The sequence below is a fragment of the Rhododendron vialii genome, chromosome 3a (genome assembly GCF_030253575.1).
Source record: "Rhododendron vialii isolate Sample 1 chromosome 3a, ASM3025357v1".
NCBI lineage: Eukaryota > Viridiplantae > Streptophyta > Magnoliopsida > Ericales > Ericaceae > Rhododendron > Rhododendron vialii.
Window position 1 is genome coordinate 12,507,470 of NC_080559.1, and position 18,146 is coordinate 12,525,615.

At 35.8% G+C, this 18,146-nt stretch overlaps 1 protein-coding gene across 1 annotated transcript; it reads right to left on the minus strand.

Moving 5' to 3' along the window:
- Window positions 1-6,064: 6,064 nt before the first annotated feature.
- LOC131319012 (transcription repressor OFP13-like) lies at window positions 6,065-7,066 on the minus strand. The gene has a single exon (XM_058349107.1). It carries the CDS (start codon window positions 7,006-7,008, stop codon window positions 6,190-6,192), a length of 819 nt encoding a protein of 272 aa, XP_058205090.1. The 5' UTR covers window positions 7,009-7,066; the 3' UTR covers window positions 6,065-6,189.
- Between the last annotated feature and the right edge of the window lie 11,080 nt (window positions 7,067-18,146).

Consider the following 18,146-nt stretch of genomic DNA (forward strand, 5'->3'; position numbering starts at 1 on the left):
GGACAAGGTTCAGGATCAAGTTTCCATGTGAAGTTATGCAATAGTCTGGGAGTACCGTCACGTGGTACTCTGAACTGCTTTACAACTATACATTTATGTAGAGTCTACCACTAATTAAGTGTGTGGACCCCATAAGAATGTGTAGTTATAAAGTGGTCCGGAGTATCACGTGACGGTACTTCCGGACTATTGAATAATTACTCAATTCCCATAGTCCCTCATTATGGCTAATTATACTCCTAACAATGTGGAACCTTAGCTTCAGTTCTGACATAGGTGTGGTGGGGTCCCTTGCAAATAGTAGTGCGGTGTGTTGAAGCAGTATTCTCCAACGGAGGTGGTGGGATATAAACCCATACTTGCATTCCATTTTCGGTACCCGAAAAAAGAAAGTAAACATGATAATTTTGGTACGAAAATAGTTTGTTGTTAATTGATTTTCACTCTCCTCTTTACTACTCGAATTCGTTGTTGTATCCATTCATGTGAATTTACAATGATGCCATTTTGCGTATGAAGAAGTGAACAAACGAAAGGGTGTTATTATAATTTCACAACCTTGCGTATAAGCAAAACAAATTTGAGACCCATTGCACCAATGTTAGTAAAGTCTTTCAGCTCATAAGTAAAAAAAAGAAGAGACAAATAGGCAAAGCAGATCGATAGATAGTCCATCGGCATCGCATTACTCAGCTTGAAAGATGTACTTAGACTTAATTAGATAGCTATGATATTTAGATCAGAGAAACTCAATACCATATTAGATGGAAGATGGCTCCAGTCCACCCCATAACGGTCCAATCTTGGGCCGTTGCCGTTCATTTTTCCTTCTACAAATCTTTTAATATACTTATTGATATCCAATCAAAGTCCTGCACGGATGACCTTCCCTATGGACCTACCATGAGGCGAAGGAGTATGGACCAAACTAGTACAACTCTAAGGACTGGACTGGAGCCTCTATGTACCTCACCTCTGTGATTGACAACTACAGCTAGAAGTGAAGGCTGGAATTCTGAATGAGGGGAAATTAAGGTGGTCCTCCTGTCATGTCACCCCATATTCAGAACTGTGAATTGAGATGGTCCTCCTGGCCTATTGTCACCTCAGGCTGTCCACTTACCGTAGTGGCCCCGGAAATGGGGCTCGGTAGCTTACCGAAGCATGCAGTACCGAACTGTACCGAGCTGATTCCCTAGGTCCGCTACAGGTGCGACCCCGCGAGGCGTCCAGGAAGTTCCCTGGCATGCCGCTCGGATCCACGGGTTGACCAGGGTCCCTTGCTTCAAAGATGTTCCGGGGGCAGGCTTACCCTCCGGTCACCTATGACGTCATCTGAAGCGGTTACCCGAGTGTATACAGCACGCGCCTTACTTGGAGACCAAGTCAGGTGAGGCCTCTAAAAGGGAAGAGAGATCCACTAAAGAGGTATGCCGTCATTCTCTACCCTAACCCATTCTCCTTCGTTCACTTAATTACTGATTTGATCGCCAGAGGGTTACTGGGCTTCCCAAGTCTTAGTAACTTGTTGCAGGTGCAGCAAAGGAGAACGAAGCTACCACAGAAGGAACCAGAGCTCATCTACGATATAGATCCTAACAAACCTAACCCCGACACTTACCATCCAAGAACTTCCCTTTCCCCTTATAACCTGTGGTCCAAGCTACTTCACTAGCAAATAAATACTCTGCAGCACGATCAAAAAAATAATAATAATAAATACTCCATTTTAGTGGTTCAATTCAGACCCATAATAATAATATTATTATTTTTTGGTTTTTTGATAAGATCAGGGTGTACATCCAAGCCAGCTAAAGCGCAAATCGACTAATTTTTAGGAAACCAATCTTATTGTCCATCAGAGGAGTCTCGATTAAAATCGAGACAAAGTCCTATATGGTTTGGTCTCATAACAAAGAAAGCTCACGAGTCATGAAATTACACATTTTGATTTTTATGCATGATGATTTTTATTTTTGATAATGTGTTACATCGATCAAATGTGTCTCAACACCTTGGTGCATGCGCATCTACTCTCACTAATTACCAAAACATGGTGTGACTTGATCCTCACACTTCTTGTAGTTTGTCTAGACCTTAATGAGCTTGTTGACTTGGTCCTCAGTCCTCGCAAGTTAAGGACCAAGTTTACCATGTTTTAGTAATTACTTTAAGTAGATATACCTTGTTTTTTTTTTTTTTTCTTTTCATTCATCAAATTAATACACATATGGTAAGGTACGTTCATGAATATGGTGTTACCGGGTAATTAAAATTCATCGATCCATGCCAGAATAGAAGGGGCGGAGCAAGAATTACGGTATAGTGGGGCAAAACTTATCTGGCTAGAACCACATTCAAGATGAAGAGGTTAAGAGTGATGGTCGAGGACATATGTAATGGTGATGGTCATGGGATGCGGCCGAGCGGCATCCCTGTCAAGTGGCCGTTTCGGCCGTTTATCTCGGCACGGACGGCTCAGATTGAACTTAAGCGAATTTATATAAATTTGAGCCGTTTTGATTGCTTGGCAAATATCCGAACCCTCGATTGCCGAAATGAACGACCGGAGCAGCTTCTTAGCACCCGTTTGGCGGGGGTGCTTGGCATGCAACATCCCCCATTCCGGTGGTACGACACAAGAGTCAAGAATGATAGAAGGGAGAAAACGACGAGGAGAAAATAAAGAGAATAAGAGCCAGGGAAAAATAAGGAGAAAGCGAAAAGACGAGACTTTAAAGAGAAATTAAGGGAGATCTACAGATAGAGAAACTAGGGACATAAATACATTTTTAGGCTTTGAATGTGGAAGAAAACTCAGTGTGGGAGAGGCGTAAGTAGGAAATATAAAACTAGATTCTGGACCTATCGATCTAAGGGCCCCTTTTGGTCTGATTTTTAGGGCCTTTCTGTTTGGGGCTTTTTAGGTTATTTTCTGTCTTTTCTTTTTCTTTTTCTTTTTGTGTGATAGGCTTTAGGTTATTTTCTCTTAATTTACTGGATTGGGTATAATTTATACATAACATTGTTCGGCATACATACCGTCTCTTTTGGTCTATTTTGTCGTCTTGTACAAACTTTTTTCAATATTGGTATATATATTTTTATACTTTCCGATTCTTCTCATCGAGTCAAAAAATGTGATATAAATATTATATCACAATCTAGTAAAAATTAAGTTCAAACAACCATACAAAAAGTCATGAACAAGTTAGGCCAATGGGACATTAGCACTCCAACATATATAGAAGCCCCTGAATCCCAATACAAATGCTTAAAATGAACTCTGCTGTCCAGTCCCTACCCTTTCAGATATTATTGCTGTAACCTAGAATTTCACCATCCAAGGCTCATGGCCAATGTCCCACTTTTACACAAGCATATATACAATGTGCATACATATAACTAGCCGCAATAATATTATTATGAGTTGGAGGGGGGATCGGTCAAACCAACAGGTACAAAATGTGAGAAGAACAATCAAGAAAAGAAACAATGAATGAAAGACACATGAAATTTTACTTAGTTTCCTAACTGTGTAGTTGATTACATCCACGACTCATGACATGCACCAATTTGCTATGTGTTGGATGAAAAGAGTACAAGAGTTACATCACCTGATGCATATAAAATATTTATATAGATCCTAGGGTTTGCAACATGGATTACCGTATGTAATACCCTTATCTATTGGACACCATAGGATTGAATCTCGAATAGTCAGCGAAGCACAATTCAAAAACCAAATCAAACTTCACAAGCCCAACATTGGCCGCCTTCTTTGGTAAAGTACATGATACATACTTAATTTACTGCATACTTATCAAAAAGAGAGTACATGATACATCCGTCCCAAAATGTTTGTTCAGTCCGCAAAATGAGAACTAAAAAATATTGTATTTCTTTCAAGAAATAATTCAAACTTTTTTCATAAATTAAAAGAACTCATCGATATCCACTGAATTGTTGAAACAAATTTGAATTTTTTTTAATTTGGAGAAATTAACGTGTAATATACACCCAACCATGATGTAGTTCAGAAAATTCATGATGAATACATTTGTAGTCAATATGCTGAATATGTCAAAATTATTGTCGTGGTATTGGGGTATTACGAAGTGATGAGGCACTTTTAGGCCTGTTCAATTAGTCAACAGAGTGTTGACAAAAAATAAAATTTAGAGAGTACGTGGTTTTGTAAGAAATCAATTTAACGAATTTTACAAATGAATAGGGCTTTTTGTTATGAAAACGTCGCCGGCCGGATCGTGGTGTGAGAAAATGCTGACTAAGTCAACGAGCCCTTGCTACCATGAGCAATGGGCGCCACTTCGGGACAATCCCCCGCTGTCACGGCGGGTTCTGGACGCGGGAAAGCAAACGCCAGCAAAGCGAACAACCCCGAGAGACTACGGCAAGCACAATAGCAATTACATGACCAGAACTCGAATCAAAATAAAAATATAACTAAAGTTATTAACTACCACCATCACCCACCGAAACTGGGGAAATCAGACTGGGACGAAATGCCGGATTGGAGAAAACCCAGCTGGGGAAGAAAGGGTACAAAAACGGCCAAAAAAACTAACTAAAACCCTACCCTCCTAACCTCAACTTTTTTAATTAGACAAGGAGGCTAGGAGAGATGGTTTAAAGCAAGCCCTTCATCGTCGACTGCCAACTCTGTCGCACTGGAGACTACCTTCGCCGGAGCTCAATCAAACACCTGCATCTACCAATCGGGGGCTAGAAGCGAAGACGAACGGATTAGGGATGAGGACGAGGGAAGGTAGAGAAGGAGGAGGAGGAGGGGCTTAGGAAATATTGTGCTGAAGGCTTATATCCGGATCTTTTATAAATCTGTAACTTCTGAAAAAGTAGGAAATTGAAGTTCCTTTCCAAGATGGGACTCTTGACCCTGGTCCTCTTCAGTTGCACACAAAGGACGAGAAAAAATACAAAACTCAATTTTTTTATAATTTTTTATGTATTCAGTTACCAAAAAAATTTTAAGACTCACAACTTCAATTTTATCACTAAAAAACGTTTTTCTACAAAAAGAAGGAATTTTAGTTTGCCTGCAAGATTCTTTTCAAAAGAACACATACAGGAAAATAAATTTTATTTTTTTTAGTTCACAACACTTCACTTTTTTCAGAAATCTATTTCTCATACGACATTTTCGACAACTGAACGGAGCTTTTGTAGGTATTTTTGGATCCATGTCGGTCATCAATTCATTTTGTAGATCTAGTCTAGACCATCCATCATGTTAAAATATACTAAGTCTATGTTTGTTTGACATAAATCAAATATGATCGCAATCCATTTAGTTTCATATAATTAAGTAGGTTTGATGATCCAGCCTGACAAACTTTTAAAATAAATGTGCCAACTTCATATAATGGTGGTTGTTCGGCGGAAACGAATTTTGGCGTAGTTAATTGTCGCAACCGAATTTTGGCGTAGTTAATTGTTGCAACGAGGTCAACGGAATGAATAGCTTCAATCATCAAAGTGAATCCGGACAATTATCAAAGTCAGTCCGACAAGAAACTATACACTGCCCAAACTGGAGAGGAGCCGTTCCCGGCAAAATAATAGAGTTGCTCCATACTGTATATTCGTATGAGAGAGAGAGAGAGAGAGAGAGAAGCATTGAGGTAGTTGCATTGTCATTAATTAATTAATTAATTTACCAACCTACGTTCATAGAATGGTGTATGGAATGAAGGTTTGTTGGGAACCTATGGAAAAGATAAGAAAATTGTTTTCTCCTGTTTGGTTCGAGAAAATGTAGAGGGAAAAATGAAAAAAAAAAAACATATGAAGAATTAAGCACGGTAAATTTTTTTCAAGGCTAATAATTTTGGCACTTAACTTTTTTATAATAGCACTTTAAAACTTAACTTTTAGTGTAAAAATCATACATAGCAAAACACACCAAAAGAAAATTTTCAAAGTGCTATTGCAAAGAAGTGGAGTGCTAAAATTATTTTTTCTTTTTTAATTCATTTCCTTTCTTTTCTTCAAGTTTCAAACGAACACCGTGAGACAAAGACCATTTTCATCGATACCTCCTTCCCCAACGGGCGAAAAAAGGAGAGGGTTTTCTTTAATTAAGCTACCAATATACATCAAACGACATGTTCAAAAACAAAGAAAAAAAAATGAAAAAACAAGAAATAATCAAAACAAGATGATCGTGTCGTCTTCCCCCGTAATTTCATCCTCCTTTAGAGGCGAAGAAGAAGAAGGAGAAGGAGAAGAAAAAGAAGTATACGCAGAAGAAAATGAAGCAGAATCATCACAAATATTAGTATTAGGAGAAGGAGAAGGAGAAGGAGAAGGAGAAGAAGAAGGAGGCCCTCCTCCCATGGAAACAAGCAAATCAACAAAGGCTCCAACTATGAACCCGTGATTCCTCTTCCCATTTGCCCTCAAGTACCACCCCAACAGCTCTTCCAAACACTCCCAATCCCTCATCCCATGACTCTCCACCATTTCTTCCATCGACCTCTTGAAGTCCTCGTACGGGTCTTCGGACTCCATCGCCAGCACCACGCTGCTCTCCTTGAACAAAACCTTATCGCCGCGGTCGCCTGTTGTTGTCGCGGCTGCCGCCTTTTCTTCTCCCTTCAAAATGGACCTAGAGTCGCCTGCAGGCTCGAAGAAAAGCCTCTCCGACTGGGCCCCGTGGAGGATCACCTCTTCCGCGGAGCCCTGCTGTTCGGAGTCCTCCTGGTCTCCGGACCTGGTGGTGGAGAAGCTGCTCGCGGAATACTGTGAGGAGGAGTTCGTGAAGAACGACTCCGGCGTGTCGGGGCCGTCAGAATTCAGGTCGAAGAAGACCGAGTTGACGGTCTTGAAGACGTCGTCTCCGCCGGCCCGGAAAGAGAGGGTCTTGGGCTGCTTGCACAGGGCCCATTGCCATGGATGATGATGCCTTGGTAGTACTGCTTCTTCTTTGTTGTTTGAGAGAAAAGGTAGCTTCATTTTCTTACCCATTTTTGAAAAAAAAAGGCTTTTTTTTCTTTTTTTGGCTTGTGAGAGTATTGATGGTGGAGATCAGAAGGAAGAGGGGTGGAGGGGGACGATATAAAGGGGGAGGTGGAAAGGAAATGGGCGGGGGCTGGGGGGTGGGGGTAGGACCTATCATGTGATTAGTTCATTATGAGTTTAAATTCGCAGATAAAAAAAAAAAAGAGTTTAAATTCTTTCCGGATGTGGTGTAAACTTCACGGTTTTGGCTGCATAGAATATTTGCGGCGAATAGAATATTCATCTTGTAGGATTCATAAAATAAAATATTCGCGCAAAAAATTAGAATATCAATAGCAATATCAAAAATTATATTTTGAACCATAAAAAACGGGTCATGAAGAGTTTAACTAAAAAAACTAGTTATAGAATCTGGCCAACCGTTATAAAAATCAAAAATCAACTTTCGATATACCTATTGAGTTCTGGTCAAGCTGATTTTTTGCGTGCACATGTTATTTTGCGAATCCTATAAGATGAACTGTTCAGATTACTACAGTGAACAATTGGTAGGGTCCACATTAGGCAGTGGCGGAAAACCCATGATTTCCGCCTGAGCCAGACAGAACTTAAACTCGTTAATTATTGGGGGGTTTGGAATAATTTATTGTTGTTTAATGACACCCCTCTCAAACAGATGAATCATGGCCGGCCTGTTCAAAAAAAGAAAAAGAAAAAAAATAGTACTCCAATAAGAGATGAATCATGGCAGTGGGTTTTGTCAACCTGATAATGTAAGGACCAGACTATTTCATTTGCCTAAAAAGTTGGTGCATACATGGGCCCTATAATTTCAGGTACGCAGTACTGCTGCAATTAATAATTTTCTATTATGCTGATCATTGCTTTTACATTTTACAGGCGAATTTTGTATGTTTACGTCCAAAATATTCCGCCGATCAAAAAAAAAACATCCAAAATATTCCCTCCGATCCTTCTGTTATCAAATTTTAACTCTGACAGAGCGTACAACTCCTCCCGTAGCTCGATTGTACGTCTTTGGCATTATCGCAAGAGATGGTGACGGATTAGCTAGAACAAGTGTTAGAATTTTACACTAAAATGTATAATGATGACTTTGGGCTTTTGGTGGTTTTAGATTACGAAAAATTACGAACAATTTGGGACAGTCCAACAAGAAAACGTGAGCAAACAAAATGGGGCAGAGGGAGCGGATACACACACACGGACGTCCTATTTTCTCATCTTTTCCGAATAAATTTCGATGATCCGAGCTGCTCAATGAATTTAGAATGTGATTTTAAAGGTACTTGCGAGAAATTAGAAAAAAAATGACCGGGAAGAGCTTGATTTGAGCAGTTTTTATTTAAAAAATTCGATAAAAAACAAATAAAAACTGCTTAGATCAAGCCTTTCACAGTCTTTTTTTTCTGATTTCTCACGGGTACTCTTAAAATCACGTTCTGAACATATTGAGTGGCTCGGATCATCCCAAATTGGTTGGGAAAGGGGACGTCCTTAATTTAACAAGTTAATGGCGCTCTTACCTAAAGTTTGTGTGTGTGTGTGTGTGTGTGTGTATATATATATATAGTGTGTATGTGTGTATGTATATATATATACACACACACACAATAAGCTTCTAATGCGGACCTCCGCATCCAAGCAAAGTGCGGACCACCCCATTTCTTCCCTTTTTCGATTGAATTTTGATGATCCGACCCGTTTAATGTGTTTAGAACATGATTTTAAGGATAGCCGCATGAAATCGGCAAAAAAAAAATGACCGAAAAGAGCTTAATTTGAGCAGTTTTTATTTGAACCTTCAATAAAAAATAAACAAAAACTGTTCAGATGAAGCCTTTCCCGAATTTTTATTTTTTTGCTGATTTTTCGCGGATACCCTTAAAATCACGTTCTTAACACATTGAGCGGCTCGGATCATCGAAATTCGATCGGGAAAAGGGAGATCCACACTTTGCTTTGGATACGGAGGTCCGCATTAGAAGTTTACTCTATATATATATATATATATATATATATAGAGAGAGAGAGAGAGAGAGAGAGAGAGAGAGAGAGAGAGAGAGAGAGAGAGAGAGAGAGAGTCCCATTCTCCTAAGAACTACCTTAACTTAATAAAATAAGGACCTCCCTTTCCCGATAAAAAATTTCAATGATCCAAACCGTTCAATATGTTCAGAACGTGATTTTAAGGGTACCCGCAAGCAATCAGCAAAAAAAAATGACCCGAAAGGCTTCATCCGAGCGGTTTTTGTTTATATTTTATCGAACGGTTCAAATAAAAATTATTCGGATGAAGCCCTTTCCAGTCATTTTTTTTGCTAATTCCTTGCGGGTATTCTTAAAATAAAGTTCTAAACACATTGAGCGGCTCGGATCATTAAAATTCGAACGGAAAATGGGAGAAATGGAGAGGTCCTTATTTTAAAATAAGGACCTCCTCATTTGAAAATGACTGTGATATATATATATATATATACACACACACACCTAATGAGCAAACATTATGAAAAATAATGTAATAATGTAATAAAAGAGCAAACATTGGGCCGGAGGAGCAGTGGCAGAGCCAAGATTTTAACCTCGGGGAGGGAGGGGGCAGCTTAGTAGATAAATATTTTTTATCGGAACGTATACCTATTATATCATAAGATTTTTACTTTCCAATTCATTACATTTGTGCATTAAAATGATTTTTTAGGCTACATCAACTATTACGTGTTTATTTTTTTATTTATCAAAGAAATTGAGAAATTAGAATGTAAAATAACTGTTTTTTTTATCAAATCGAACCAAAATTATTGAGATTATAAGTAGCTGTACACAAATAATTTTCAATAATTTTCAAAATCGAGTACATACAAAATAAAAATTTTAAAAACTATAACGCCTAGGGAGCTGGGACCAGGTTCATAATGACATGTACTCCCCATAATATGAGAAATGACTACGAAGCCCCAACGGTTTCAATATTCATTTTAGTGACACCCAATCAACAATTGTTTGACCAAACACGTGATGGACCTAACCAAAATTGGCTTCTATTGACAACTTTACCATTTTTAATAACGGAATAAATAATGTAATAAAAGAACTCAATTCTCAATTTTTATCCAAAAGCAATAAATTTGTTCTTTTTGACAAAAAATGATTCTTTCAAGTGGTAAAAAGAATAGTTTTTATTAAATTTTACTTGTTTTTTTACCAAACAGAGCTTCTCCAATGGGTAAAAAAAGTTACTCCATTTTATTTAAAATAAGTGAGTTGATAGTTTTTATTACTCCCTCCGTCCCTTTTTAAGTGTCCTGCTTCGTAACTCCAACTTATTAAAAAGACATTATCATTACACCTTTCACATCAACTTTTTCCTCCACTTTTCCTACTTACCCATCATCATTACACTTTTACTCACTAACTTTTCAAAATAAAATCTACTTTTAGGGACAAAATAGACAATACACCAAGTTTTACCTCCATAACTTTACAAAATGGACACTTATTAAGGGACAGCCCAAAATGGAATACTGGACACAAAAAAAGGGACGGAGGGAGTACTTTTTATTATCAAAAAGGTGACTTTTTATATATAAGTCACTTTTTACTCATTCCATCACGTGGTTGGACAGATAATTTTTGATTGGGCCATTGGTTGATTGGGATATTGGCAAAACGCAGAAAGAAAGCATAGTGGGTTCATTGTATTTCTCATACGTGATAGAGATATTTGTCATTAAGGCAAACTCAAGGGTATTGTCAGAGAAATTTATGCTATATAATGCTTAGAGAAAAGAATGTGTGTCTTGATTCATTCTGGGTGGTCTTTATTATACTCTCTCCGTTCCAAATTTCTTAACCAACGTTCGGCATGTGGGTCAATTTTAAATTACTTATATTTTACAGTCTATAATGTTTTTAATGATTTTAAAATTTATTTTTGTTTTAATAGATAAAATCGAGATTTATCAAATAAGATTTATATTGCATATTTAAAATAGACTGCTGATTTTGCTACTCCCTTTTTTGTTAACGCAATTCTCTTGCAAGTATATTTTTGGTGCAAAAATATACTTGCAGAAGAGTGGCGTTAATAAAAAAGGGAGTTGCAAAATCATTTTCTTTAGAATATTATACATTTGAAAATATAAACAATTTTTTGAGATGTTTTTTTATCCGAATTTTTTTTTGAGATGTTCTGAATAGTAAAATTGGATAAGAAATTTGAGATAGAGGGAGTATTAGATGGAATCCAAACTCCTCTCATTTCTCGGGGCATTTTGCTTTACACTTTTATATGTCGTTGTCTATTGTTTGTTTAAAGAAGCGATTTACATAAGCTCCCTGGCAAGAAAAAAAAAGAGGTTGTGTTCAATGCAAAAGGCTCTCGCGGTCAAAGTATCAAAGTCTACCGAGAGCATCTCCAATTCATCTCTATTTTTTTTAAATAGAAAATATATGAGACATATTGAGGAAATTTTTTGTAATTTATTCTCTTTTTTTTAATTTTTTTAATTTTTTTGAGAATCTTGGAGGGTCCCATTCTTTGTAGAGATTCGGTCTCCAAATAGATGTGACATATTTGGAGACTCAAAAGTAAATTTCAAAACCAAATCTTTAAAAAGAAAGATTAGTTTCTCTCAAAAAGTACAAAAAAATAGAATAAATTATGAAATCTCTCCTTAATATGTTACATGCATACTCTATTTTAAAGAAATGAGATGGGTACATTGGAGATGCTCTGATAGTTTTTTTTTACATAGAACCATATATATATATATATATATATAGAGAGAGAGAGAGAGAGAGAGAGAGAGAGAGAGAGAGAGAGAGAGAGAGAGAGAGAGAGAGGTTAACGTTTTGCTTTAACTTCCATTACTAACGTACCCAAGAAATAAGAGGGAATATTATTATTATTTTTAATTCAATTTCCAATTTCAAGAGTGAAATTGACGAGATATTTTCTTGAAACTGGGATAGTGTAGACTATCTGCCTAGCCAATTTAAATCAAATCACTAGATCGGCGGGGACGTTGATATATTGGATTCCAAATATGATAGTATGATTCGTTAATTAGTTTTCCAAATTTATACTATCTTGAAAAATAAAGTGAAGACGTGAAACCGGTGTTCTATTAAATGCGGAGGAGATGTTGTTGTCATGCAAGTAGAAGCAAGGTTCCAAATTTCAACGAAGAAATAACCCGATTCGGCTTTGATTGGCCCTCAGTGAGTGGACGGTTGAAATCGCCCTCAGCACTAGTCGATGTGTATATAAGTTGGTCCGGACACCTGATTATCCAAAAAAAAAACATATTTGACTGGTATCAAGGATGAAATTAGTATATGTGAAGATAGATACTACAGTTATTCATATGGCAATTAAGAGCGAGGGCATCACTAACAGGAATTACGAGTCCCAATATAAGCACTACTACCCGGCCACTTTCTGGGAAATAGGGTCTGTGCTGCGCTGATTAAACTGTGGCCTTATCCCAGGTAGTTAGTATGAAATAAGAACCGTTCACTTTCTTAAGCTCATCGAGTAGGTCAAGCTGAAAAAATTCAGTCCGATAGGATACTGGTAACTACGTGATCGAAGCATAGATATTTGGCTTACACTATATGTTCAAGCCCATTTCAGCGGTCTAGCTTTCTATATCGACTCGTCTGAACTTTCATGTGAAAGACATACATACTCAATAAACTTATATAAGAGAGTGAACGTTTCCGATTTTATCACCTGACCCAGAATAGGGCCACAATTACCGCCCTTGCACAGGGCACAAACCCTATTCCCAACGAATATTTGTTACTTGGTTGCCTAAACTATGCAAAGCACTATAACTTAGGGTGTCCATGGCAATTCAAACAAATCTCAACTAGTGTTTGGGAGGTTTCGAATCTAATATCTTAACAATTAGGTCAACGATGGAGTTATAAAGCATTAACCCCTTTTCTTTTTTGTTATAGAAATGGAAAATGATAAAATATAGTATTATTCTATGAAATTTATGAGGATAAGGGGCAAGAAATTATGGAAATAAAAGTTGCCTCCAAAAATAAGCAGAAAGAGGCAAAAATCATGTGAATTTTATTTAATGGAAGGACAGTTGAGACACACTTTTCCTCGTCGTTGCCTGTTATGTATTTAAGATGGAGTGGTACCATTCTCTCTCCCAGAGTCTTTCCCCATTTTGCGCGCTCTCTATCTGTTTTTTTTATTTATTTATTTAAGAAATCGGATAGATATTCGTTAATGACTAAATACGAGGATTACAATCTACTGTGTTCAATTAATACAACGATGCTAATAAAAACTAGAAAATGATTGAACGAGTGAAGGCAAGTCCCAATTGAAGGACTGGCCGAAAGAAGTGAACTCTTTTCTAGAGTCCGGTCATTGAGCATGAGTAGGCCTGTGAGGCCTACGAAATACGAAGTGCCGGTTTATTAAAGCGAACAAGCTTAAAGCTTGATTTGTCAAGGCCCCGGAAAACCAAAAGTTAGAGGTCATTCCACAACTTGCTTTAAGCGCAGCAGAGAGCGCTTACAGTTGTACCTCCCCTCTCACTAGGGTATATATATTATGGCTAAGTAGGAAGACAAATAATATATCCAAATCAAATGAAAGATTGGCGTCCAGCGATAAATAAAAATTTATATCAGAAGGCGTTTTCTCTTTCTGTTAAATTTGCTTTTTGTAACTCTCTGCTAATGTCACTGATTCTCACAAGCCCTTTTCAGTACGTAAGCTGATTTGTATGCGGTGAAATCATCAGATCCCAAAAACTACTTGCACTGGCATGCTCTCCAATATGTGCAATGTGCATGTCCATCACCAACCTTGCCACGGACACCACACCCTGGCATTCCGCACGATTAATTCGGTCCGTTCAATAACTTTAAAATGGTTTTTTAGTGGACCCGCAAAAAAATCAATTTAATTCGATATATATAGATGCTTGATTCAGTCTTATATTTTCTTATTCAAATTAAAAATTCTTCGTGCAGGACCCAAAGTGAGCCAACGTGCACACCTCGGTGCCTTTAGGATTTCCGATCAATCACCATATTAGACACTTTTGGCCAGTAAATTCTTAGAAAAAACTCAATGCATTAGACTAGTATTTTCTACTATGCGTCATGACAAGTCTAAAAAATACTAGTAAATAATAGAAAATTGGTTAGAGTCGGCAAGCCGAATCTAGAAAGAAAAATAATAGATTATTTTTGTCTTTATTCTATTTTTTCCTAACTTGGTTCAACTATTGTGGATTATTGGCTCATCTACAAGAGGAATCTAAAATGTAAAAAATTATGTGAAAAAGTAAAATTCTTTTGAATAAAGACAAAATAATCTAAAACAGACAAATTTTTGAATTTTTTCTAATTTTAAACATAAATTTTTACTTTTTAGATTCCTCTAATCGGGACGAATCAATAATCCACAAATATTTAAATGCAAAAAAATTTAAATAAAGACAAAATATAATCCATGAGAATTATTGGTGCAGAGGAGCTTGGAGTATAAATACTTTAGAGCATCCGCATTAGACTCAGCAAATTTTGGACCAAATTACATCTAAAAAGTTACTTTTCTATTTTAACTACTCATTTTTTTAAGAGTACACTGCATCAGACTCTCTATTATAACTTTATTTTATTAAACTACTCTTTCTTTATGCTTATAATTTTTTTATTTCAATGTTATATTTTTATTTTTAATCATTATTTAATGACAAACAACTATTCACAAGCAATCGTAAAAAAATTAAATACTTCAATTTTCAATCCGTTTGAAATGGTGCGGAAATTTTATTTTTCTAACCATATTACTCTAAAGACTCATAATTAATTTTTATCTCTAGGGCTCTCATAATTTAGTATTTGCTCTTTATTTGGGACTTTATAGAGTAGAAACTTGATTATGAGAGCTCTAGAGACAAATATATAAATAGCTAAAAAAAATTAAGTATTTCAATTTTTAATCTGTTTGAACCGGAGCGAAGATGTTTTTTTTTTTATCATTTTATCCTAAAATGTCATAATTAATATTTATTTTTAGGACTCTCATAATCAAGTTTTTGCTCTCTATGGTCTCATAATTATTTTAACCAAGGCTCTCGTAATCATTTTAAATAGTAAAATATTACATAGTTCCATCAACAGTGCCTCGCTGCATTAAAAGAGGCACTGTAGTAAAACTAAACTTTTGTAAACTAACGACGAAGCAATTGAGGCTAATGCAGGGGATAAAATTGGGTTTCACTCTTTATTATAGCATTGAAGGAGAAGTAGAGAGTGAGGTGTGGATGCTCTTAGAGCATCCGCAATGGGAATAATCAAAATCGATAACTAAAATATGCCATGTCAGCATTTGATTATCTATTTAGTTCATAATTAAACTTAACAAACTTGACCTCCACATTGGTTATTTTTGTATCGCTATAAAAAAACTCTCCCACAATACGCAATGCACCTATGTCCAATTGCAAACGAATTCCAATCACGCACCCGACCACACCAAATTATTCGTCTCGATGAGACGATTCTAATGTGAGGTGTTTTTTAATTTTTTAGTTTTGAATTTGGTTATATATTAGGTTTGGTTATTGAGTTTTGGTTATTGGTAAAAGTTGTTAAGTTTGGTTATGGAATGGGTGGAATTTGGTTATTTGCTAAAAGACTTGTAACTTTGCTTATTACAATGTGAGGCATTTTTTTAGCATTGTTGTTAAGTTTGCTTATCCATACCAATTTGCTTATTACAATGTGGATGCTCTTATAAGGCTATCTCCAATGGCATAACATTTGGATAGTCAAAAGTTGTCACATCAGCTTTTGATTATTCATTTAAGAAATTGCAAAAGTTAACAATGTAGAGAGATTCACAGTGGCATAATCAAAATTGGATAGCCAAAATTTGTTACATCACCCTTTTAAATTACAAAAAAATTAAAATTGTGAACATATATAGAAAATAATTTTAAAAATAATAATTTTAAAATAAGAAAAGGTTTTGAAAAGGACAGTTTAAAAAATAGTACTATTCAAAAAAATAACAGTTTTTTTTGTATAAAAAATATTTTTGAAAAGCAGTTAAAAACAAATTTTGGGGTTTAAAAAAAAACAAATTTTTAATAAAATATTTTTTTGAAAACATTGTTGAAAAAGAAAGAGAGAGTTTTTGAGTAATGATGGGTGTATTTGATTGAGAATATGTGAGGTTCACTAAATTTGGTTATTTGTAAAAAATTGCTAGTTTTGATTATCTTAAACTCAAAATTTGATTATTTTGAAGGAGATTGCTAAGTTGATTATACCATTGTGAGCCATATTTTGCACAAAAATTGTTAACTTTAGAAATCTATTAATTTTGATTATGCCATTGTAGATAGCCTAAAGAGCTCTAGTAAAATTATAGGAGTGAAAAAAAAAACTCAATGAATTCAGGCCTCTTTCGAGTAACCAGTCGCGCGAGAAGCTTCGGTCGTAAATAAAATGAACCAATCCTCCATCATAGCAAAATTTGATAATTTTCCTTAAAAGTGATTGAAGCGCGAGAAGCTTCGGTCGTAAATAAAATGAACCAATCCTCCATCATAGCAAAATTCGATAATTTTCCTTAAAAGTGAATAGAAAATCGAGTACTGAAAGGGTGATATGGAGTGCCTAACATCCACTACTACAATAATAGATATGCGTCACACTAAGAAGATTCACAAAGATCACGGTTTTCAGTGAAAGCGTGATAAAAAGTAGTGCTTAAATTTTTTATCTCAGTTTAAGTCTAAAACTGAGATAAAAAGTGAGTTTTAGCGCGAAATAAAAGATCTCGCTCTTGTGGCGAGATAAAAGAAATACAACCTCACCCTTGAAGCGTGATAAAAGATTTTAGGGCAGAAAAAAATGAGATAAAAGATCTCGCTCTTGTGGCGAGATAAAAGAGAAAAGATCTCACTCTTGTGGCGTGATAAAAAAGAGAAAAGACCTCACCCATGTAGCGTGATAAAAAATTTTAGGGCGGAAAAGAATGAGATAAATGATCACACTCTTGCGGCGAGATAAATGAGAAATGACCTCACACCTGTAGAGTGATAAAAAAACTTTAGCTCGGAAAAAAGTGAGATAAATGATCACACTCTTACGGTGAGATAAAAAGCCTACCTATTTAGGTTCGCAATCTGAATTTTCACGTAGACGGGCTGATACGCATTTAGGCAGCCTTTGAAAAGTTATGTGAGAAAAACAATGTCGTTTAAGAACTTTGAAAAGTTCGTTTTTTCTTTTTTTCAAAAGGTAAGAAGATAAGCCCTAATTGCACTCATCCCAAAAAATCTTTACGTTTCATCTTTATCTTCACGTCCAAAAAGATATAGAGAGAGAAGGCAAATTTCACAACTGGGTTCCACCAGTGCCCAGTTGTTTCTTCGATGACGGGCGAACTGTTCCACTAGTGCCCGATTTTTACGTGGGCGAGCCGTGATCTTTATGATTTATTGTAGTAGTGAAATTTATTTATTTCGGATGTCTTCCAAGTATATGTTTGACACATTAGGTAAAAAAGCAATTATACTATTATGGCTTAGCCTTATTTGAAAAAGATTAAAATCCAATTGAGAAGCCACCATTGAAATTGAAATTCAATATAAACACAAAATCTATGTGAAATGGTTAGTTTATAAATAAAAAAAAATCTAAAATTTGTCTATAATGTTACAATCTGCAGGTTGTGATAATTTTCATAAAAATACAAAGCTTACACTATAACAAAAAACAATATTGTCTACTAAATTTATTAGCTAAAACTAAAATTTTCGCCTCAAGAAAATCTTTTGGTGACCAATAACTAATTTTGATTAGCAAAAGATTTGTTGTCATATTTTTAAAATTTTTTAAATAATGTTTATATATGTATTTTTATATATTTTAATATCATGTTAATTGCATTTCAAAAAATTCAGCAAATTTTAAGGGGAAAAAAAAGTTCTCACTTTAGGAAGTAAGTATAAATATTTTTGTTTTCCTAATGTAACAGAAGTTCTTGGCTAGCTTAGTAGTAAGGGCTTAGGAAATCAACTAAGGGTGCGTGGGTTCGAAACTTGGCAATGACAAGAAAAGATGGT